The sequence below is a fragment of the Aricia agestis genome, chromosome 9 (assembly GCF_905147365.1).
Source record: "Aricia agestis chromosome 9, ilAriAges1.1, whole genome shotgun sequence".
NCBI lineage: Eukaryota > Metazoa > Arthropoda > Insecta > Lepidoptera > Lycaenidae > Aricia > Aricia agestis.
The window spans coordinates 11,923,289-11,949,415 of NC_056414.1; the positions used below are offsets into that span (position 1 = coordinate 11,923,289).

General features: G+C 35.2%; 3 protein-coding genes across 3 annotated transcripts; 2 read left to right on the top strand and 1 right to left on the bottom strand.

Moving 5' to 3' along the window:
• Nucleotides 1-315: 315 nt before the first annotated feature.
• LOC121730048 (toll-like receptor 2) lies at nucleotides 316-15,826 on the top strand. Its single transcript, XM_042118834.1, has 5 exons — nucleotides 316-535; nucleotides 12,454-12,640; nucleotides 13,584-14,142; nucleotides 14,669-14,748; nucleotides 15,009-15,826. The coding sequence occupies exons 1-5, from the start codon at nucleotides 528-530 to the stop codon at nucleotides 15,207-15,209; spliced, it is 1,035 nt and encodes a 344-aa protein (XP_041974768.1). The 5' UTR covers nucleotides 316-527; the 3' UTR covers nucleotides 15,210-15,826.
• Nucleotides 15,827-16,808: 982 nt separating this feature from the next.
• Nucleotides 16,809-21,283, bottom strand: LOC121730047 (regulator of nonsense transcripts 3B). The gene is made up of 6 exons (XM_042118833.1): nucleotides 21,095-21,283; nucleotides 20,799-21,012; nucleotides 20,053-20,241; nucleotides 19,500-19,642; nucleotides 18,024-18,722; nucleotides 16,809-17,112 (listed from the first exon to the last, which is right to left on the bottom strand). Exons 1-6 carry the CDS (start codon nucleotides 21,200-21,202, stop codon nucleotides 16,996-16,998), a joined length of 1,470 nt encoding a protein of 489 aa, XP_041974767.1. The 5' UTR covers nucleotides 21,203-21,283; the 3' UTR covers nucleotides 16,809-16,995.
• Nucleotides 21,284-23,545: 2,262 nt separating this feature from the next.
• Nucleotides 23,546-24,679, top strand: LOC121730049 (28S ribosomal protein S28, mitochondrial). Its single transcript, XM_042118836.1, has 2 exons — nucleotides 23,546-23,979; nucleotides 24,317-24,679. Exons 1-2 carry the CDS (start codon nucleotides 23,743-23,745, stop codon nucleotides 24,605-24,607), a joined length of 528 nt encoding a protein of 175 aa, XP_041974770.1. The 5' UTR covers nucleotides 23,546-23,742; the 3' UTR covers nucleotides 24,608-24,679.
• The last annotated feature ends 1,448 nt before the right edge of the window (nucleotides 24,680-26,127 follow it).

Consider the following 26,127-nt stretch of genomic DNA (forward strand, 5'->3'; position numbering starts at 1 on the left):
ACATCAAATGATTGTGTCTACTAATTATTTTTTAGATTGATTACTATCCCTTAATTAGTTACTGTTTACTGTATGTTAAAAATATTGTTTCAATGAGAAAATCCTGCGCTCTTTCCATTTATGTACTACCTATACGCTTACAAATAATAAAAAAAAAACATTAGTAAAAGTTTAATAGCTATTCAAATATCATCGGTCATTAGCAAATAGGCATTTTATTGTGTTTCCAAATCACTTTGTAATTTAGAATTGTAAAAACAAAGGCGTTTATCAAGAATAAATAATCGCACGGCCAATCGGAGTAAATAGATATGGAGTCAATTACAAAAGATATTCGGTATTGTTCATACGTCCGCGGGGGCTAGATGTGATAAAAGATACGACAGTGACTCCTCATCCTTCCACCGAACATCTCGTAGTGTAGTACATCTCCTAATTGAATCAATCTAGTTGTGCCAGTATGTGGTGCGTACGATGATACGAGTGATACCAGTGAACTCGTGTGTTTCATAGTGTTTTGTTACAAGATGTACAGGTAATTCTATTTTATGTAATTCTGCGTATTTGGTAGGGTAATAGATAATTGTCTTTTTGATTGTACTATGGCCCGAATCACGCGGCAGGTCACAAAGCTTCATAAATTTGTACGAACTTTTGCAATTTTTCTCGTGGTTCATACCTAACCCTACCATAAAATATTAAGTACGTCTACTCTCTTTTGTATAAACAATGCTTATTAAATAGTCACATAACTTTTGAATAACGGAAACAAACATTCAATTCCTTATTAAGTACCTAAGTAATTTTACGAACCTTGTAATTGTCACATCTACTTATTTACCGACCTTAATAGTATTACTTAACATCTCCATATAGTTGTTTAATATAATAAATATTTAATTCAATGCAAACTTAACACTTCCATGTAGAGTTTAAGGTAAACACCATGTAGAGTTGTCTGAAAACTCGACGAAAAGAAAAAAAATATACTCGCCACGAATTATAAGCCATGTCTTGAAACCGTAAGGGAATCCAAACTAACATTATAACCACGAAATCGTGTCTGTACATCTATCACCTCTATCGCTCAAATCGCTAAACCACAGGAACTTTAGAGACCCTGGATTCTAGAAGAAAATAGCAATTTTTATTGGCAATATCTAGTCACATTACACATGATATTAATATAAAGAAAGCTGACAAAAATCTTGTGCAACTTTACCTCATGATCGCCATTTATTTTCTTTAACGAAATAGATTTTCCTGCTCCTTGGCAAAGGCCATCATAACGTGTCTATTTTTTCTATATCCCCTCAGTCTTAGTTCTGAATTAAAAAATAAGAAACCAAACAAGTGCCTATTATGTAGAAGTATCATAAACCAATAGACCCTTTCCTTCGCTAGAATTTCTTTTGTAAGAGGCACCGCATGAACGAAATTTTCCTTGAATTTTTCGGTAAAGGAAAATAATACGCTTATTCACCCATCACATAACTATAGTAACATGCTACGCAAATGCTACGTAATTCTTAGACACTCCAAAATGAATCAACTTTATATCTGCGTACTGATAAGTTTTTTGATGATTAGGACTAAGCCGACAAAACGTTCATGGTTCACAGAATAACAAAATGTTAACAGGTGTGTTATGATCAAACTAAATAGAATAAAATCGGCCAAGTGCAAGTCGGACTCGCGCAAGAAGTTTTCCGTACAGAGCTAAAATAGGCTTATTTTACGGAAGCCCCTTTAAATATTTACTGTACTTTAATTTTATTATTCATTATTATGAAAGTACAAATAAAATTAAGGATTTTGCGAATATTTCAAGAGTCTACCTGTTGCGATAATTGATATCGGGCAAAAAATACCAAAAAAACCACGTTTGTTGTATGAGATACTAATTTTATTATATTTTTAGGGTTCCGGATGGCGAAAAACGGAACCCTTATAGATTCGTCATGTCTGTCTGTCTGTCTGTCCGTCTGTATTAGTATTTGTTGTTACATCGGCAACAAAAATACATACATAATTAATCCGTGAAAATTTCCGAAGTCTAGCTATAGTGGTTCTTCAGATACAGCCTGGAGACAGACAAGTGACAACGAAGTCATAGTAACTAGGGTCCCGTTTTTACCCTTTGGGTTCCGTAACCCTAAAAAATATGCTTCTATAACACCTATTTTCACCAACCGTGCTAACATACGCAAAGTGTCGCTGTCTTAATAAGGACTTTTTTCTTCTTATAGGACCAACACTTTTTTATTAAGAAGCAAATATTTTTTATTCCTCTACTTACTTTGTATATTTACTTGGCTTTGTATATTTAATTTGATAAACATCAACGAATATTTTGGATCCAATGCATCTTGGCTGCGATTATTTAAATACTTACTACGAATAACAGTGAAGTACTAACTGTTGATCTCTACAATCAATAATAAAAAATTTAAGTGGGTATTTAAAGAGGTAGATTTTTTAAATAATGAGTTGCATTTAATACAAATTAATATTATGATTAAGGGCCTGTTTCACGGTTTCACCACTTCCTGATAAGTGCCGGATAGGCTATCCACCACTTAACTTGTCAAATAGAGTGGAAAATCTGTGAAAAAAGTTGTGGATAGCCTATCCGGCACAGGCCCTTATAGTTACGTGCTTGCGTACTTTCTGCTTTGGACCTTACAAAATTTCAAGGCAATTTCAGCACAGCGATACTTACGAATCGATTCTTTGGTCGTTGGCATGGGCGGGGTCGTCATAAAGATCAATCAGACAATTGGGGCCGCCACGCACCGTGCGCAGGAGTGGCCCTCACAATGTCCCGCTTCCGCTCAATTGGACACTACCAGTCTAATGCACATAATAATAATATGAAAAACATTAATTTTGCTTTATCGTGGTCGGCCAAAACAAATTCTCATAGCCTTATTAGGTTAGTTCTAGTCTGCTTAATTTTTTTCTTCTTTATGTGAATTAATGGTCGTTTGTTTGTTCCTTTTTAACTCTCATTTGTTTTTTTATACGCAGGGGTTCCCAAGTATGGACAATACCTCCTTCGCTTCCGCTCAAATAGACACAAGTCCACTCGTGAAGTATTGAAAAAGCCCAATGATATCTATCGTGATCTGGCAATTATTCGACGTAGGCATTTATTTTCTTCAGAAGACGTACATTTTCTTCTGGTGTTATTTTTGTTTTTACCTTCTTAAGCCTTATCTATTTTTTATATCGAGAGATATGAGCCGCAGACGGCAGAAGTGCGCAAAAATGTTCCTCACAGACCACAGTCCAATTATTGGACACTACAATCCTTAAGTAGGTACTCATAAGTACCTATGAAAAAAGGTTTGATGTATCGTAAATCCTAATCTAGTAACATACCGTAGGTACCCGGCGTCTTCTACAAGTCTTGGAGGCAGTTCTTCTTTCCGTGTTAACCCTTCTAGGTATGTGTTTTACTAAACTGGTACCCAATTTTAGGACTTGCGAAGCGTTCGTATTTTTCTGACTTTCTGAGTCATTTTGTTCCGCGAAATTGTCCAAGTCGCAACTCGCAGGGAGTCCAAGACCAATTATTAAGAAATTAATTTGACCTCTATCAATTAAGATGTTGACTTTGCTGGAGTCTCGCTGCAGTATGATAACAGTTTCTAGACCATGTGATTCAGATACCTACTTTGGTGTTTATTTAAAGTAAAAAACACGTTATATTGTGTTGTTTAGTGCTTGACAAAGGGAACAAGAATACACTTTTAAATATATAAGCACAAATTACTTTCTGAGCGTATAAATAAAATCCAAATTACTTTTTCAAGACAATATCGATTTTAGCCTTTAAAAAAGCGCTGGCAACCGATACTTGTGGTTTTTGTGTGAAAAACATAGTAACAAAGACGACATATTATTTAGAAATCTACAAACATTCGAAGCACTTTTTCAATTCACTGTAACGTTTATATATATTTTGTTGTTACTTTTTAGATAATACTGTTCTTAACCTTGTAGAGTTATCGTTTAGCACGCTAAACTTCACTATAGATAGGGGGCAGTGTATCAACCATATTTGGGGCATGGTCAATTACCACAAAGATTATGAAACAGCACTATCATCATAGTCACAACATAGACCATAGAATGTAGGTGATAAGTGAACAACTTCTATAAATAGATATGATAAACCTTTACCAGAAATCTTAAATTCGTCTTGAAGAAGAGAATGATCCTAAGGATCTTTGGAGTTTTTGGTAAAATAAGTTTAAGTATACGATTGTATCCTATAAAAAAAGATGCTTCTTGTGAAAAGGAAAGCCTCTAATGGACTTATGCATAAATTAAAGTGACTAATTCTAAGTAGGATGCCAAATATGATTAAGCTGCGAAAAGTAGAGACTAGAGACATGGGAAAAGTTAGCATACACCGGGACTCGCGAGTAATCACTTTTCATTGAAATTACTGTAGTCACAAAGATACTGAATGACAAGTTCCTGTTAAGTACAGATTCAGAGTTACTGTGCCTCCAACACTGACCTTTATACCGACTACAAAAGGATCATAATAGAAACTCAGAAGCACAATATCTGTTAGGACTATAGGTATTGTAGTTTCCAGTGACAAAGACGGCCATCACATGATCCTCATTACGCTGCGCTGGATCTTCTAATTTGCCATTAATTTTACCACAATTATTCCCATTATAAACGCTGACAGTAACAAAGTTATATTACAATGTCGACAAATTATAGGTGCGGCGAATGTTTCAGGAAGCGTTTTCACGTGCTGTCATACGTTTTGTTATCTGAATAAACATATAATTTTAACCAATGTCGTATGTACAATTTGGATTGAACGACTGGGCGAGTAATTGTAGTGTTTAGGCGGCTGGATAGTTGAACTCTGACTGGCGGTCTGTTATCAGTATCTGGCTCTTGGAGCGTGAAGGAGTTTTATCTCGGCTAACAACACTTCTTTTGAAGTTTGCACCTGCGCATCAAAACCTCGAGACGAGCCACAAAACCCCATAATTTCTGTAAAGAGTTGTAGGTCCTCGCGGTGTTAAGGATCGCAGGATATTGCTTAAACTCAAATCTCAAAAAACGATGTAATTACATATTTAATTTCTACATAGTTATTGCACCCATAAAGATTTGTTAAACTCAAATAGTTATATAATATCTCATTAGCCATAACCTTCTGACTCTACACGTCCTAACTCTACAAGCCTAATTTTTCAAACTCTGGCCTTATTCAGAATTTAACTTGATCTTCATTTCACTACGTTAACATGAAAGTGGAGTTACGTGGCTTTCTGTTACAGAAATGATCTAGTGGCAAACAAATATTTTAGTGGTAAGCCACACAAGGAATAAATTTTGACAATGTTTTTGATGTTGCACGGTTAGTTTCTAGAATGCATGCGAGCTAAATAGGTATTACAAAACGCGTCTACTGAATCTCATCATAAACCTCATAATAAGGACAAATACATGAACTCATAAACCGATTCATGTAATCATATACCTACATGGATATACTCGTAATATTATGCTACATGACTCTATATTGTAGCTTTATGAGTGAGAGACAGTTGATAAGACTGTAGTGAGCTAAATTATACGCCTATTTGAATAATGATAACTTGAACAGAATGAAGAACTCCACATTCAAGAGGTTTTGAGGGTAAACTAACCGCGTTTTGGCCGTACTCAGACACATTAGGGTGAGTTCACATTGCAACGAGACGATGCGATAGGCATCCATTACACGCTCATGCAAGCGACAGTCAATTCCGTCAATCATGAATTATGTTTGACTGATGGTGACTGATGGACTGACGAATGGTATTAGAGGGTCACTCAATTCTCTTCAGTTTTATGTCAGTCCAAGTCAAAATTTTCAAAGGTATACGTTTCTAATTTTTTTCCTATTTGTGTCAGATGTGACAACACTCACTCAAAATTCGTGGCTGATGGTTGCATGAAGCAAAAATCAAGATATCCAGATTTTCGTCAATCAACTTCATGCAACCGTCTGTCACTCTCTTACACGGTAGGTTATCCATCAGTTACAACTTACAACTTACAGCCATGACTGTAGTAAAACTGACAGCAAAACCTACTGTGTAATGGATGCCAAACGATGCATTTTTAAATGAGCCAAACATAATTTTAACGGCAAGTTCTCAATTCTTGTGCAGTAAATAAAAGTTGAGTTTTAAAATTCACCGTTTCACGTCATGTTTCAATGTAAACTGACCCTTAATTAGTGATTATTTTCAGTTTATCTAGGATCTACTTAGTAAACGTTTAAACTTTGGTTTTAACATAAAGTCGTTTGTCTATTACCTCAATTATTCTCTAGCAATATATTTTGCTGCCACCTAATATTAAAATTGCTTACTGTGACTACTCGCCTAGCTCAAGACCCTCAATCTTCGTTATCTCGACGTCTAGTTTTCGAAATAGATTTCACATCTCACGAAAATCCGGTCATCTTAGTAATAATTATTTTCACCTGAACTCAGTACAGTTTACTTAATTCACACATACATTTCACGTGTAGATTGCAGTATACTTACCAAATATATTTTGCACTCTTTCGTAGACTAGAGGTTGCTCGCTTTTTCGTGCAGAAATTCGAAGCCGTAAAACCTTAAGTTTTTCGCGATAAATATACTTTCTTGGGACGTAAAGTATATCTATGCCAAACGTTTTAATGGAGATTGAATAGTCAGAAAGACACACTTTTGACACAGACGCAAAATCTAATAATCAGTCAACAGAAAAGATAAAAGTCAAAAGAAAAGAATGAACAAATCTCAACTTTATAGGCCAATCCAGAGTTCAAAAGTAAAGCTAGAATATAGCCAGTCATCATAATAATTTAAATAAGAAAGATAATAAACAGAATTCAGAAAGCTAAACACTTTAATCACCACAGTTTTAACTCCTGTTTTGTAAATTTAGGCCTTTACATACTGATAATATACTATGTAAATACTTTATATCATACTTTAATGGAGATGGTAAGAGATAGTCAGAATGACACACTTTTGATACAGACACGGTTGGGTTGCAACTTGCACCAGAGGCGTGGTTAAAGTTAAAGTTATGGTCAAAGTTATGGTTATAGTTAAGGCTAATTTAACTGTAACCTTAACTTTGACCACAGAATTTGACAGAACCAAAGATTTGACATTTTGCATTGTAGTTAAAGTTACAGTTATAGTTATAGTAAGTTGGTGCAACCCACCCTAAATCTTATAATCAGTCAATGAACGCAAATCTCAACTTTGTAGGCAACAAAGTACCCTATACAGCTTCAAAAGTACAGCCAGAATATACCCAGTCATCATATTAATTTAAAGAAGAAAGATAATAAACATATAGCTAAATACTTTAATCACCACAGTTTTAACGCCAGTTTTGTAAAAGGAATCATTTTTAGAAAATGATTCCTAGCTCGATCGATTTATCGCCCCCGAAACCCCCTATATAGGTACTAAATTTCATGAAAGTCGTTGGAGCCGATTCCGAGATTCCAATTATATATTTGTATACAAGAATTGCTCGTTTAAGGATAAGTATAAGATTTTAAAAGATTAAAAGTAGAATCAACCTACTCATAAAATGAAAGTCCCGCATTGTCACAGACAGGCAAACAAATTAGGTAGGAACCTGATATGAAACCTAAATATGCGTAGGTAGGCATATTATTTAGTTTTAATATTTGGTACCTATGGGCTATGGTGTATACCATAGACATAATATATACTGTCGTAGTGTATACCGTATATCGAATGGCGTAAACTAGGCAGTAGGCACCAAAGTATGGTTTACTAAAGAATTCCATTGAAATTGCAAGAGCCTTGGGCTTTGGCAGTTGACATCCTGCAACAAACAAATGGACTACTGACTACCGCGGCCGGTGCAATGGCCACTGCCATTTTCATACAACTAGAGATCGCCCAGTGGTCGAAATTCGACCTTACTTGACATTAAGACTACTACCTATATTTTGTAAAAAATATTGACTTCATCATAGTTTTTTTCAATTCTTGTCTCTGGGACTCAGCTGATCTCAGACTGACCGTTTAAGCATTGTCTAATTATTATCTAAAATGAAATTAAAAAAAACAATAATCCATTATCAATTTGTCAACTTGTTGTCAACAGACTTCAACCATAAATAAAAGAGTATAATTCGTATGCATAGGCTTGTCACTCAAAAATCTGTCATTTTTCCTAGTAGTAGTGTCGTAGTGTGTGTAACGTTTTATTTGTTAACCCTTTAACCGCCGAGCTTAAAATCAATTGTCGTGCCTCTAGCGCCGGCACCATAAATCGAAAAATGTATACCTACAACAAATAGTGATGTGCAATACTTATCTTTTTCGATGTCGATAATTTATTTCTTAATTTATAATTTAAATAAAGTATAAACTGATATCTAGTATTTGAATCCATAATGTTGTTAGTATATATACAACGCTGGCAAAAACATTAGATAAAAACAGCTTGAATAGTGAAGTGACATAATTCCCGATATTAGTTATTACCTACGAATAATAAAAACTAAGGAAAAGTAACTCCGTCAAAAAAATATGCTCCACAATACTTGTCAAAAAAGTGTACCTTAGGTACACATTTCAATACATTTGCAATATTTAGGTGACCTTGAGCGGTACTAGGCTGACGTTACATGACAGATCAAAAGGAACCAAATTTAAAACGGTAATAGTATGGAAGTTACGATTCCTTAGTTTTTATTATTCGTAGATTATTACATTTCAAATAATATTAATTTCATAGTTTCCACGGATTAAATAATTGAGTTGTTTAAATATGTAACCTACTACAAATATAGATTTTCAATAGTAGATCAATATCCCATCCCCTTAACACGCATACAATTCCATCTAAATGTCGTAGCAGACAGAGATAGGAAAGCGTTACTTTGTAATTTATTGTAAATTTATTTCTAATTTAAGTATCCACTACAATCACATTTATCGATAGCATCATCATAAGCACAACACTAGTGGAAAATTCTAGAAGGCGGCACTCGCTTATAACGTCAGAAGCGGTCGTCTTTTTCCGACCGTGGCGCAGGGTGTGCTGACAACATTAGTTTCTAAACATGCAGGCTAGGGATTGAATCGTCAATTCAATCACTGAAATTGTTATACTATATTTATTATAAATTAAGTAAAACAAACACGTTTATTTGTTCAGTAACCTTTGCTTTATTTGTTTTATAATAAATTAGTTAGTAAAAACATAAATGTTTTAATTTATGTGGATTTTTGTATCAGTAAATCATTGCCCGTCCCGTCCCTACTGTCGGATTTTTCCGACTCGGGCGTTGGACGTCAATACACTTTTCTAAGAATATTTTCGGTAATTTATTTAACTTTGGACATTATTTTTAGGTCTTCTAATTAATAAACTAAAGTGTAATCAATTGTAAATTATTACTTCGTTAACTATTTACCAAGTATAAACATTATTTTAATATAATACAGTGGTATCAAACAAACAAGGCAGATTAACCGAGTAGTGGTACTGGTCGTAAATATCCGACCTTGGCGGCTAAAGGGTTAAAAATATATATGATAAAAGCATAATTTTAAAATAATATTAGCTCGATGCACTCCTTCACCATATAAACTATAACCGTGCGAAATTTCATGCACCTACGTTTCCCCATTTTTCGTAAAAAGGGTTACAAAGTTTTTCTCTCACGTATTAATATATAGATATGTTGGTAAGTCCTCTTGTTACGACTTAACACCTTCGCTGCGGGACTAAAAGAGACAGTTTTTTATATGGTGCGTTAACGTGCCGATTAGCCTTATACTTAAACTCTCCACCGCTGCGGTATAAGGTTTATTGGCCTGTTACCTTAACAGGCCAATAAACCTTATACCGCAGCGGTCGACCAATATAAATGACTGTATCTATGCGAAAACTTAAAAATTTGGAAATCCACCAATCAATATCGATCGTAGAAGAGTTAGTGTTCATGGTGCTGGCTTCGCCCTGGATTCCTCGTATTTACTTGAGAGATACATGCAAAAATATATGTAAGGTCTTATAACCCGATACCACACTGAATTATAGGTTTATTTAAAGGAGATTTAGTGATGGGAAATATTGTTATCGACATATTATTTTTAATATCATTTATTGAAGAAACGATAAGATATATTTTATTTAAAAAAAATAACAGGATAGATTTGGCTGTGACTTAAATACTCATTATACAGCCTCCGCACCAGGGGACGTTCGCCGTTTCTCGCCTCCGCACAGAGCGCGAGTACATGCATCGGGCGTTTAAGCCTTATAACGCAGCGAACGTGTTAAAAGCGTACGGGGCCTAAGTAAGACTAAGTTAGTGACTTACGGCCGTTCCCAATATTTGATCTATCTCTGGTTTTGCCCTACTAGAGATAGGAATAGCTCACAATTGACATTAGAGACATATATTTTATGTCAATTGTGAGCTATTCCTATCTCTAGTAGGGCAAAACCAGAGATAGATCAAATATTGGGAACGGCCGTTAGACTTTTGGTTCGGACTCGAGACAGGTGCGATCCCAGGTAGAGACGAATATCAATGAGGCTTTATCAGATGTCAAGTATCCTTGAGGAAACCCACACATCGTTAGTCCCAGAGGTATTGATTTGTTTAATTCTCTGGACTAAACTACCACGTATGTGCTTGGGCTTTGAAGAATTAAGAGTGGTCTTACTTAGGTCGGAAAATATCTACTGTTAAAGGCCTAGCACAGCCCACAGTTTTTTTTTAATGAAATAAGGGGGCAAACGAGCAAACGGGTCACCTGATGGAAAGCAACTTCCGTCGCCCATGGACACTCGCAGCATCAGAAGAGTTGCAGGTGCGTTGCCGGCCTTTTAAGAGGGAATAGGGGAGGGTAGGGAAGACCGAAGGGAATAGGGTAGGGGATTGGGCCTCCGGTAAACTCACTCACTCGGCGAAACAAACAAACACAGCGCTTGCGCTAAGCTCTGTTTTACGCCGGTTTTCTGTGAGAACGTGGTATTTCTCCGGTCGAGCCGGCCCATTCGTGTCGAAGCATGGCTCTCCCACGTCAGGTGACATGTGTCTGGCCGTGGCTACTTTAAAATTAATAAATAGGTAGTGTAGACTATAGACTGTAGACTAGTGTAGACACTGTTGATATTTTTCGTCGCAATGGACCGTTATATAGTTTCAAGCTTATAAGCTGTAAGTGATGCTAACATACTGTTGTAAAAAATTAAAAGAAATGAACCTGTGAAACAACAAAATATGAACAAACGTTTGAAATGCAGTACATGCGATAGGTACTTACAAAAACCTGTTCAATAATAAAGTATGTTATTTTTAAGTAAAAACTCTTTTTGAATACCTAGTCCTACTTACTTACTTCTTAATACTTTGACGAGTCAGGATGAGTATGATAGGCTTTCTTGAATTTTTTATTAAACAAGAAAAGATAATTAATTAATTAGTATTTGTACTTGGAATTTCCGAAGAAATGCATAAACAGATGCATTATAGGAACAGTATTCATGATAACTGATAAGTTATATCTTGCCGACTGCGTTTAAAGTCAAAGGGCATAAGATAAGTCTCGAAGAGAATATGCCCGTTGTATTCTATAAGGACTGATAAGTCCTCGATATGTCCGTCTCTGAGATGCTTGTTACCGCAGAGTAGAGATAGAATGTAGTACACGCTTTAAAAGGGTAGAAAAACTTATTATTATTATGTTAGAAGTTTAAATTCTTAGATTTACTTATATTTTTTATGAGTATAGGCCAGTTTACCACTTTTCTTTCTTTCACCACTTTTATAGCAAATAAACGATTTGAAATTATTGATTTGATTTGATTTAATTTTGCCCCCCCTATGAAGAATGTACGAACTCTGCCGCAATCCCAAGACGCTGCCGCCCATAGGCCATGGCCTTTACTGCCTATCCTACATGCTATCGCAAAAAGCTCTACCAAAAAATATCCAATAATCCACTAGTCATCATCAGAGAAGAAACAGCCCAATCCCCTACCCTATCCCCTTCCCTACCCTCCCCTATTCCCTTCCCTTCCCTTCCTTACCCTCCCCTTTTAACCTATTCCCTCTTAAAAGGCCGGCAACGTACTTGCAGCTCTTCTGATGCTGCGAGTGTCCATGGGCGACGGAAGTTGCTTTCCATCAGGTGACCCGTTTGCTCGTTTGCCCCCTTATTTCATAAAAATAAAAAAACAGGGGTCTAAATTCTTTATACTAAGTATATGCGCAAGCTCCAAAGACTTAAGAGCTAAGGAGGTGGCTAAAAATATATTTCACCAATCACCACTCCTATTATTTTGAGAATTTATGATCAGAATACCTTAGTAATTTTATTATTAAGAAGTATTTTAAAATGCTTGCTATGTTTTTTCCAGAAGCCGGTGTTCTGTAACACTCACCCTGCTGCTCGCGCTATGGGTTCGAGCTAAGGACCTGACGGACATAGAGGCCCTGGCGTCCACCCCTACAAGATGTCATTACATGTACGCCTACGACATGTACGGGGCGCACTGCGCCGGGCTACGCCTCAGCAAGATCCCCTCATTGAGGGGAGGAATAGAGGTAAACATCCAAGGAAGCAAAATTAGTTAAACATACTTACCTATAATTGTGAAGTGAAAATCGACCAAAAGCCACTTTTTGAATGTGAAAAGTTTCTAAAGACGCTTATTTTTCCTGTGCCTGATCATTAAGTCACTGAATAGGGAGCAATTAAAAAAAAGTCGGACATAGAGACAAGTAGTTGTCTCTATCACTCGCACACAAAGCATTGCGCGATTTTGAGGTCCTGTAGAAACGAGATAGCGTTTTATTCGCACGCGAGAAGCATTCGGTATTTTTTTCTAGTTTTTCTCTTTCTTCCCCAGGTTGCTATAGCAGTAAGCACTAAGCTTTTATAAATTATATTTTGTACAGGAGGAAAGTTTAGCGGGCCATTAATATCATTTAAAAATAATTACCAAGCTATACCATCAATAGGATCAACATAATTAGCCTAAATAGTTACCCACAGAAATAAAGCCAACGACCAAAAAACTGCCCATGCAATGAAATATGCATTTACCACTCATATTATTATTTGTATCATTGTTGGTAATTATCTTATCAGCTCTTATCTAAGATTAATTGGCAGTTACGTTTACCAGCAGAAAGCTACAACAATTAAATGATAAACATTTTTTTAAATATTTGTACAACTTAGTAAAATTAAATATTAGCGATCCCTGACCTACTCCACATTAATTATACTACATTGAGACTTATGAGAGATATACATATGTATCTAAAGGCAGTAGGTAGGTATAGTAAAGGCAGTATAGGCCATGGGCCATGGCCTATGGGCGGCAGCGTCCTACGGCAGCCTAGGGGGCGGTAGCGTCCTAGGATGGCGGCAGTGTTCGTACATAATGGCGGCAAAATTAAAGTGGCATATACTAATATAAAATATAAATCCGGCCCTGGACAGTGGTACAAGCATTCTAAACCATATCCATTCTATTCTCAGATCCTGGACTTCAGCGACAATAGGCTACAGGAAATCCAAAGCGACACTCTCTCATCCTACACGAGCATAAAATTACTATACTTATCAGAGAACCAAATATATTCAATAGATAAAGACGCATTTGCGTATCTCACTAATCTCGAGACTTTAGATCTGTCCAAGAACGTTATTCTGGAACTCCCAGAGTCGATATTTCAAATGAGATCACTGAGGATACTTTACCTGGGTGGTAATCCTCTGCTGCATCTTAAACTAGACAACCTAGATATAAAGAAGCCCATCAAAGCGCCGTTGGAAATTCTAGATCTGTCCGATTGTAAGTTAAAATCGTTGCCAGATTTCGGAATACTTCCTCAGATGTCTTTCTACAATATCTCCTACAATCCGCTGACTTCCTTAGACGCGAGGACATTCAGCTCTATGTGCAAGTTGTCGAATGTGGACCTGACGGAATCCATAGACAAAATCAGCCTCTGCGACCTGAAAATGACGATATCATGGTTCCGAGAGCAACCAGTTCACTTCCAACTGAAGGACTACAGCAGACTAAATTCTAGAGGTAAGATCTATAGATACTATTTATTATTAATAGTCTTAAAAACTGATCGGCATCAAAAATCATTACGCCAGTCATCTCCAAAAAACCAATTAATTTACTGCTTCAAAAACTATTTTACATTAGACGTGGGAGAGCCATGCTTCGGCACGACTGGGCCGGCTCGACCGTAGAAATACCACGTTCTCACAGAAAACCGGCGTGAAACAGCGCTTGCGCTGTGTTTCGCCGAGTGAGTGAGTTTACCGGAGGCCCAATCCCCTACCCTATTCCCTTCCCTACCCTCCCCTATTAGCCTATTCCCTCTTAAAACGCCGGCAACGCACCTGCAGCTCTTCTGATGCTGCGAGTGTCCATGGGCAAAGGAAGTTGCTTTCCATCAGGTGACCCGTTTGCTCGTTTGGCCTCTTATTTCATAAAAAAATGAACATAGGTAATTTCATTTTCTTTCTAAATAACTTCAGCAATGACAGCAAATAAGCTTTGTAGTAAAAGTATTATTGCTAAGTATATCTTTTTTTGTTTTCAGAATTCGAAGCCTGTCCAGAGCCCGAAATACCACAATCCCTGAATATATCTTATCATCAGTGCCGTTCAGCTTACACTGAGGTTAGTAAATTTCAAGCGTTCCGTACCCAAGCTTATGGGTATCCTATCCTAAAAAGTCTGATGAAAAGAACATGCATGTATAAAAACATAGCAGAGTAAAGAGTAGACTTACATTATAAGCACATATTGTGTAATATTATAACTAATGAGTTACGTTAGTCTGTCTGTCTTATGAAATAAGTATACAGAGAGTACGGTATCCATTTTACCGAATTTTCATTGCCGCTAAAACAAATTAAAAAAAAAAACTTTTTTTTCAGATCCAGAAGGTGAAAACCTACAGACGCACCTGGTTCACGATAGCTGGAGGTCTGGCTGGGTTTCTCATCGGCTTCGTCCTACTGCTGTACATCATGCATCGACATAACGTCGCTCAGACTAAGAAACTCAAGAAAACCCCTCCAAAATCAACGTCTGGGGACACGAACGCGACCGCCATACTACTCAACGACTTATCCTAGCATTTCCTTAAGAGAGATGGATGTGAAGTGATGAGGTAGATATGCGAAGTCAGGGTGTGATAAAGCATTCTCCTACGCAAATATTGTAAAAAACAGGGATTGATAACAAGGCTCTGATTCGCAATATAAATAATTAAGTAGGTGTTATAATAGACTAAACTTTAACATAGGTAATAGGAATCGCACATTACCGTGTTAACCTGAACATTGAGCATAACACGCCAAATTTAACTAGGCACGTCGTTTAAACGAACTCTATGAAAGAAGGCGCCAAGTTTATTTCTACGTGTTGTAGATATACTAGAAACTATAAGTAGTGATAACGGATAAGATAGGTACGAGGTTCTAGATTCGAATAAAATGTAAATTATTATTATTTATGATCGATATGAGACACTATCGCTAAACTGTTTTCCTGTTACTGAGCGTTGACCAATGACATCGCGGTAAATTTCCAAATCCGAACCGAACGGAACTAAGTGTATTATAAAAATCTAAAATCAAAATTATTTCGATTCGATAAATAGTTAACAGATTTTACCACGCGTTTGGCTGAAGGTCAAATGGCCAAAATATATCAAAATAAGTATACAGGCTGTAACAAAAATAAGTGATAATACTTTAGGATGTGTACGTGTTCCTTGTAGAGAGTTCACTGTGAAAGTAGCAGCGCTGAAAGACCAAAATTTTTTTTCACTTTTGTATGGGGAAACTCGCACGGGCCCTTGCCCATACAAAAGTGAAAAAAAAAAACGTCTTTCAGCGCTGCTACTTTCACAGTGAACTCTCTACAAGGAACACGTACACACCCTAAAGTATTATCACTTATTTTTGTTACACACTGTATATATTTTGGCCATTTGACCTAAGGCTACCTAGGCAAGTATTTTTTGACGTTCTTTCAAGTACACGATTAACTATGGCAATATAGTCAAAAACTTATATTTAAAGTTTAATTTAAAACGTTTGACAGCTCGAGATGGTTGCTCTATCCCACTAGGTATATTAACTTTATGGTTAAGATACGAATTCATGTGGAAAGCACATGACTGGGCTATAGCTATAGTTGTAATGTTCTGAATGTCACAAGGCTGACTAGATTACATTTAAGTTTAAGATTTTTTACAAAAAATCGCATGATTAAGGTATTTTTTAAAGTTGCAGTCCAACCTCTTCAATAAAATGCATTAAGTAATTATTTTTGTAACATAATATTATGTAATTAAGTTAAGATTTGTATGCCAAATCTATTGCCAAAGAAGATATTATTATTATGTTTTTACGAGAACATATTTTATTATTGTATTTTGAATTTGTTGTGTTAAAGCTTACTAATTTGCACATAATATTCTTATGTAATTGGCTATTTTTCTGTGATATATAATAAATTTCATTTGTAAATCGTTGTTTTATTTAAACTAGATACGCTATTCTAAATTTATTTGCGATTAGGACGCATACTTACTCTTACGATTGGGCCTAAACTAAACTCGATAATATATTTTAAAAGCCGTTTACTGACTGAAAATATAGAATAATTTCCCAAGACACCGAATAAAACGACGTAATATAATAAATGAATTATATTCCATTGTAATAAAACAAAACTGTAAGTCGGTCACAAATTAAATATTATATGCCGCATTAATTATAAAAAACCAAACGTCAAGGCATTCACGTAAAAATAATGTTCAGTCGAGCGCGTCCCAGTGGCATCTCCCTTTACCGGCTAAGTTTGAATGCCATCTCTGGATGTCAGTTGAATGTCCAATACGCTGTGTCCGTCTCAAGTGTCTTTTTTCTCGCCATCGTTCACTTTTGTACCGGGTTCCTTCTCTTTTGCCAGACGTTGTTTACTGAACTTACCCATGCCCGGCTGATATATCGGCAGGCTGGGGCGATCCTGAAATATAACGCCGTTTAGGTAAAAAATATTTATATAAAAGGGCCGTTAAGAAATGTAAGATACTGGCTCGATATTTGAATCCAGTGTAGGTTCTGTGATAAAAATTGGTAAATCCGGGAGTTGACAGTATGTTAAAAATTTTAAAATAATTATTAAATTTTATAGATTTATTGATAAAAACTCTAAAACAATACAAATAACGAAAAAATAATTATTGATTTATTTTATTTTACATTGAAAAAAATTGGATTTATTAACTGTAAGTCACGTGATTGGAAACGCCAATCTGAAGCAGTGACATATGGTGACATCATCGTTCAGTGTCAAACAAAATTGACAGTTGTTAGGTTAAACACTTACAGCCATTCCCAATATTTAATCTATCTCTGGTTTTGCTCTACTAGAGATAGGAATAGCTCACAATTGACATAAAATATATGTCCCTAATGTCTAATGTGAGCTATTCCTATCTCTAGTAGGGCAAAACCAGAGATAGATCAAATATTGGGAACGGCCGTTACTCACTTTTGCTCTGTCTACGCTTGTTTTGTTTCATGAACGATGACGTCACACGTAATCACGTGACCATAATGCCGCGTTTTTGTGACATATATTGAATTCAGTATTTAAAATAATTTTTAACTCATTCTAGGGCATAATAATGAATAAAATATAAATTTACAGGTATTATTGTAAACAACTAAAGCTCTTAAAACTATTTTTAAAAAGTTGTCAACTCCCCTATTAATCTAATTGGAGCGTAAAAATAAGCAAGATTCGTATTTCGCACTTGTTTCTTCGAACTCCAAAATCATATGAGTTGCGATAGGTAGGTAGATTTCGATGGATCGAAAACGTCAGTAAAAATAGATGGCTGCCCCAAAGTTAGAAATAATTTAAGTACTTACTTTATTTCTTGTTCTCCTGAGGGAGCGACGATCTCCGCTTTCGCTTTTTTCTTTGTCATCATCCTCCCTGTCTGTAGATTTACTCCTGTCTTCGAGTGAAGCTTGCTTTTTGAATAGGGATGTATCTTTAACAGAAAATTCTCCAAAGTCTAAACTGTTTCTCCTCATTTTAGGGCCATTAGGTAAATCGTCACTATGATTTTCTTCATCATCATCATCATCATCCTCTTTCCCTTTGTCTTGTACTTCCTGCACCTTGGGCTTTCTATCTTTTGTGTCTAAGAATTTAGACAGGTTGTCTGTTTTAACTTGTGGTAGTTGTGTAAAAGGTTTTATATCATCATGATTCAATTTCGGTTTTACATCTGTAGATACTATTTTACTGACTGGTTTATTAGGCTCGATTTTTTGGAATCTTTCCTTTCTGGTGTCACTATACTTCTTACTTTTCGCCTCGCGGGGAATTTCTTTAGCTTTGTCTCTATCTCTTCTATCCTTCTTATCTTCGATCACTTCTTCATCTCTCTTTTTCTTATCGCCGATATAACCGAGATTATTTTTACGCTCTTTGTATGTTTTAGATTCAAAAATTAGTCCATCCTTACTGTCAGTGATTATTTCACTATCTTCATCAATTTTATCTTTTTCCCAGTCCCGAGGTTTGATTTTCTTGAAGTCAGTGTCTCCAAACTCTTCCTCCTGTAAGTTTTATTATTTCTCAAATAATTATAAAAATACTTGAATCTACTCAATCAGAAGATATTTTACACTGTTACTTGTTGACAAACAACAACTTTTTCAAGATTAAATACAAGGAAAAATAAACTTAAGTTTGATATTGACATTGTATTCATATCTACAACTAATTAGCTAGCTGTCACTAATTATTATTACATAAATTAACCAATTTCATATAATTTAACCTTCGCATCACCGCCACTGTTTTGATTCAACTCCATTAAATTATCATTACAGATTTGACTAAACATTAGTGTGAAAGTACTATGAGGTTTAGTACATAGAGCAGGAAAATTTGCTTCCCAGTCCAAAAGAGAACATTTGAAATCATGTATTCCTTTCGTATTTAATTTATTTTTTGGTTTAATTTTACATTTTCGATACTTTTCTTCTTTTAAATACCAGATAAGTGATTTGTTTTCTGTACAACAATTTTCACACATATCGTCCTCTGACAATTCACCTGACTTCTGCATTTAAAATTATACTTGTTAATATATTATTTAGGAATATAGTAGTGTCGTAAGATATGTACATACTATTAAAATGGTTTTAATAGTATGTACATTGTATATCTTATGAGATTTAACTTTTGGGTCGGTGGCTAGATACTATAGCATTTCAACTAGAAACAGTGACTGTCTTCCTAAATAGGCTTGTACTTGTACGAAAAGCTCCATTAACATTTAAGTAGACATGATTAAAAATGAAAAAAAAAATACCAAATGTTAAGTGTACCTTGATGTCCTTAGTTTTCCTCTCAATCCTCATCTTTCTTTTGTCATTTTCTCGTCTCCTACGCTCGTCCCGACCGCGTTTGTCAAGTTTACGAGAGGCGAGATATTCCAATAAAGGTGTTGTTTGAATTTTTTTGTCACTCGCTGGAAATATGAAATAAAAACATGTTCTTTAAATTGATAGTATAAAATATAATAGTGATATCTTAACACTAAGTGAACAAAATAAAAACCAAACAAACTTGGAAACATGTGGTAATACCTCGATCGTGGTAATCACAGACACAATAGATTTTCAATTGTTATGCGGCAGTGTGGGTGCTGCTTGGGGATTGATGAGTTAAATAGCTTGAAGACTATTTGCACTAAAGGTGTACTGCATCATTAATACAAAAGCGCAATAAATAAAAAAATATCAATATGGCCTATGCACTATTACATGATTTTGATGTCATATCAAATCAAAATTACCATGAACTCAACATTTGTTTAAATATTAGGGTTACAGCAGGTAGTTGTCTATAATTATATTATAATTTTTGATTTGAACTTACTATCATTAACAGGATATGAATACTCAAGTTTTGGCTGATTCTCAGGTTCTTGTTCTTTGTTTAAGTTCTCTATGAACTCTTGATATACTGGATCACTTTCAATAGTACCACATTTTGGGTCTTTCTTCTTCTTTTTCTTGATTATTCTTTGAAATGGAGCATATTCTACTATGCCCACATACTCAACACCTGAAATTATCAAAGAATAATGATGTATTAGCTACTCTTATTTTATCTTTTCATGATACATACATCTGTATTTTATGAGAAAGATATTTAATCCCTCCATCGCAGATTCTTGGAAATCTGTTGTTTACAGTTGAATTCAACAGCTTGGGAGTTGAAGCAACTACTAAAGACTTTAGACTAAAGATGTTTGGGTGGTAAAAACTATGTTATTATCATGAAAAAATGGATAAGCTTGCATTTGGCATAAACTCATTGGTTTAAAAAGATATTTTTATAATAATATAACCAAAAGCTTTTAAATAAAAAAAAAAACATAAATATTTCATGAGTGAACATAAGTAGTTCACTAACGGCCGTTCCCAATATTTGATCTATCTCTGGTTTTGCCCTACTAGAGTTAAGAATAGCTCACAATTGACATAAAATATATGTATCTAATGTCTAATGTGAGTTATTGCTATCTCTAGTAGGGCAAAACCAGAGATAGATCAAATATTAGGCCGTAAGAGTATAAAAAGAAATGTCCCTGGCAAAAAAGCTTTATATTGTGTACTTACCTTTTTCGTCCACGAAAACATATCCATCAAACTTGTCTCTGAATAGGTAAATATCATCAACGTTCACGAAGTTTATGTAAGCTCGAGCGTAAACATTATTGCCAAGGGATAGATCTGGTTTAGCAAAGTAAAAATGATCATGTTCAGGAATTGGCGACACTTGCTCAAGAAACGCCTCCTCTGTCATAGTAGGCGGCAAACGCCGAACTATTATCTGCAACATATTCTAAAATAGGACACGAACGCACCACAAATAACCGAAAAAACAATGCTGTTAGCAGCATGATAAAATTTACCTTAGTGAGTGGTCGAAGCGTTTTTCCCTTTTTGTCCTTATTTTTACTCGAAAACGTCTTACTACCAGAATCCGATTGAGAGTCTTTAGCATCTTGTTCTTCAGTCATATTTGTGGTTTATATTTATTAGATCCACATTATCAAAAAGCACTTTCTAGCGTAAATCTCTGGAAGGTACACAAAAGTCAAAAGTCGACTGTCGACTTGACAAATTTGACATTGATTACTATAAGTACTTTTTATAATTTTAGCATTATTTAGGCAAAAAGTTATAGGATGTTTTACGTTATATATTATAAATATATTATTTACAAGTTACAACTTAAATAATGCAACATTTACTACAACTTGTTGCAGCAACATGTTGTTGTAAATATTATAACGTAAAATATCCTATAACTTTTTGCCTAAATAGTGCTAAAATTATAAATAATATACTAATCAATGTCAACAAGTCTAGTACAACAACGATAACAGTCTAACAACTATTTTATAATTTATTTATTGAACTGAGTACTGACACTATTATTACTAACAAATAAGCTACGAATAATAAAAACTAAGGAAAAGTAACTCCGTCAAAAAACATGCTCCACAATACTTGTCAAAAAAGTGTACCTTAGGTACAACTCGGGCGAGTTAACTTGACACCTGGCTTAAATTTTACCCCTCCCTCGCTTCCCCGCGCAGCACCCCGCTCTCGTCGTACGCGTCCAGTAGCGTTAGCATATTATATCTGCTACCGTTACACGTGTGTTATTGAGTTTGCGTTTCGGAGTTATTTGTTAGTAGTTAATGGTTATTGTTTTTGGATTTTTGTTGAGTTTTGTTGTGTTATTTGTTAGTTGTTACGTTTGAACGTTAAATTTGTTAAGTTTTTGTTATTCTTATTAACGTTTGAACATTGCCGTGCGTCTGTGGTATGAATTAGCTACTCACGGAATATATTAATATGAAGCTAGATACAAATTATCGGACGCATCCATAAACCTCGTATTCCTGCTGGGGAACCCTTGGGCGAGTCCAACTCGTACTTGGTTAATACTGTGGTTAGTGTAGCCCTATAAAAATAACTAGTTCCGGTAACGTATTTTTTTTTTAAATAACTTAAAATTAAAAAACTTTTTTTGCACTCAGTACTTAAGAGAAACGTCAATTGAACCAGGTGTCATGTTAATTCGCCCGAGTTGTACACATTTCAATACATTTGCAATATTTAGGTGACCTTGAGCGGTACTGGGCTGACGTTACATGACAGATCAAAAGGAACCAAATTTAAAACGGTAATAGTATGGGACTTAGATAAATGATTGGTCTCGCGCGCGCGCTCGACTAGATACCGCGCTGTATAGAAAACACAGATTCCCGAATGCGGCACCTCAATATTGTAGTGTGTGTAAAACAATGCACAAATATTGTGTACGTAGATAATCGGGTTGCCAGATACGTGACTGGTACCCAATCAATGGGGAAAAATTAGTTGCTGTGGTCTTGTAATTTATTATTATTGTATAGTAAGTGCTGATTTTTCAATCACCAGATATACTTTACCATTGGAATAAAGTCCATTCGAAAAGAATGCGATAAAATAACAATGTTGTTTAGGTCAACGAAATATAATGGGTACAATATTGATGAGAAAACAATACAAAAACAATGGTAGGAAGTTTAACGAAAGTTAAGAATGAGTCATAAAAAAGCAGAATATGTTAAATTTGTTTTCTCATTTGTTACTGTATTGTGTACTTACATAAAATATAAACTGTATTTAAGATTTTTATTATAATATGATACTCATAATTCATTTTTATTAATACACATTCATGATCCAGGAACGTTGAAAACTTTTTGTTCCGTTGACGGGATTCGAACCAGCTACCCTAGCTAGAGATTTTAATGCGCTCATCCACTCAGCCACTATGTATATATAAAAAAATAAGATATAATAAATAAATAAATAAAAATCACAATCTCAGAAAAATTTGGGAATTTTTAGTTTATATGGTAATTGGCAACACTGAACATCAAGCGGTACTCCGATCCGAATTTTCAGGTTTATATTATTTTTCTGTGTTTATGACGATTTATATAATATCTACTGATGGTATGTGATGCCAGCACCTTTGTTGTTTTTTGTAGTGTTATTATTGCATAGTCTCACTACGCAAACTGGCATTTTGCTACGGACGTAACTTAAAATTTCGAAAATTATCGGCACATCTACCTCGCTTGCGGCGCGACTGGCGCGCTTACGCCTTATCAAGTTATCAGGCGTATGATTTGTTGCCGCATTTTTCAAGTACTCCGACGGTATCTAGTCGTAGCGCGAGCGCGAGCGACCCTTTGAAGGAAACAAAAAAAACTTTCTGTCAATCGGTAACAGCTGTCAATTGTCAAATGTCATATGTGTAAATGTGTTTTGAATTTTGACTTTCAAGTTTTGTGTATTTTGTTCATAAATTTATCACTTAAATTTAGATACATATTAGTTTAAAGTGGATCAATATATAAATAACTGTATCTCTACAAACTTATTCTTAACACGCTCTCCACATTTAACTTGTAACCAAAAGAAAAAAGTGGTGAAAGAGGTTATATAATTTAAAGGTTAAAATTAGGTTTCTTATTTATCAGACAAAATAAGAAATATGTTAAGAAGAATACAGATTGCAAAAATTATTCATAATGCTAAGTTTGAGACTAGCTCTAGGTGCATCAGCCTCACACCAAAAATCCTAACAACTACTGAAAATGCCGAAACCCCAAGTACGTCTACTCTTGGTGGTTTTGCTAAATCCTTTGAAAAGCAGACACAGATGCTACAAAGTAAGGATGATGAGAATTTAACGTTTGCAGCTCTTCTACGAAATTCAAAATTTGTGGATGTAAGTAATTATTGGATGTAAAAAAATATGCAAAATATGCAAAGTTTACATTATTAAAACAATTTAAACATCTTTGTCTTTTTTTTATGAAATAAGGGGAAAACGAGCAAACGGGTCACCTGATGGAAAGCAACTTCCGTCGCCCATGTGCGTCGACGACATTTGCAGCATCAGAAGAGCTGCAGGTGTGTTGCCAGGCTTTTTAAGAGGGAATAGGGGAGTTTAGGGAAGGGAAGGGAATAGGGGAGGGTAGGGAAGGGGATTGGGTCTTTTACAAAACCTAAATATTGTCTCTAAAAAGGCCAATGCCAATATGAAACTCATTTTTTTTTTGCAGCTTGGTGATCCTGTTGGAAAGATTGTTATTGGCAAAATCTTCCATATAGTTGAAGATGACTTGTACATAGATTTCGGGTGGAAATTCCACTGTGTATGCACCAGGCCAGCAAACAGAAGCGAAGAGTATGTAAGAGGAGCTCGAGTGAGAATACAAATTAATGATTTAGAATTATCATCAAGGTTTCTCGGATCAAGTACAGATCTGACATTACTAGAAGCTGATTGTAAGCTGCTAGGTGTTGTATCCTCCCCAGTAAGAGCATCAACAAGTGAAAAAAAGGAGGCATAAACTATTCATCATACTATTTTATAAGTGCATTTGTTGTGTTAATATTCTAAAATAAACCTAGTTTTAAATGTATCGTGTCTTAATTTATCTTTTATTGAAATATTTAGTGAAAACTTTAAGGTAGTGCTGTATTATGGTAAATAAAACAATTTATTGTGTAACAATATAATTGACTTCATATAATAGGACAAAAATATCGAAGATACACATAATATTGAAATATTTATTGTCATATTTGAAACAGCATATCTAATAAAAGCATTTTATATTTTCAACATCACTATATGAGTAGATAATTCCTTTAAGGCTGAAAATCTCTCTGAAGTAAGAATGTTAGCATATTAAATCAAGATTATCGCTATTATAAGATCAGATGGTATTTATTAAAATATGATAGGGCATAAGAAAAATGTCAGCTTTTTCCTCTATCTGTAAAATAATCTTGATAATATTACTAACATAATATTACAAAAATATTAACTAGCTGGACATTTTTGTAGAAGACCACGTACCTATGTTAAAATGGCAAGGCAAGACAGAATGCGCAGCACTGAATGTAAAAATTTGTATGAAATTTTGTGACTCGTCTCATGGTATGAACCACAGACATAGATCAAGATAGGTACCGCATGTCGCTCCAATTGTATGAAAACGAGCGTGTTACTTTTTTCCTACCTACTGTGACGTACCGATAATAAGAATCGCGTCCATTATCTTGGCCAACGTTTCTATTTTAATTTCTACAGCTCAATATGGCACTTTTAGGCATTTAGGCATTTTTAAAATTCCGATTGACGTCCGATTCTGATAGCAGACTAAAGAACAGACTTTCGAAAGACGAGCATTGCTCGTCATTTGGGAACGCGATATGGCACGCGAAGTACATACACATGCGGTATCTATCTTGATCTATGTCTGTGGTATGAACTATAATACGGAGTACAACTCGGGCGAGTTAACTTGACACCTGGCTTAAATTTTACCCCTCCCTCGCTTCCCCGCGCAGCACCCCGCTCTCGTCGTACGCGTCCAGTAGCGTTAGCATATTATATCTGTTACCGTTACACGTGTGTTATTGAGTTTGCGTTTCGGAGTTATTTGTTAGTAGTTAATGGTTATTGTTTTTGGATTTTTGTTGAGTTTTGTTGTGTTATTTGTTAGTTGTTACATTTGAACGTTAAATTTGTTAAGTTTTTGTTATTCGTATTAACGTTTGAACATTGCCGTGCGTCTGTGGTATGAATTAGCTACTCACGGAATATTAATATTATATGAAGCTAGATACAAATTATCGGACGCATCTATAAACCTCGTATTCCTGCTGGGGAACCCTTGGGCGAGTCCAACTCGTACTTGGTTAATACTGTGGTTAGTGTAGCCCTATAAAAATAACTTGTTCCGGTAACGTAATTTTTTTTTGAAATAACTTAAAATAAAAAAACTTTTTTTGCACTCAGTACTTAAGAGAAACGTCAATTGAACCAGGTGTCATGTTAATTCGCCCGAGTTGTACACATAAT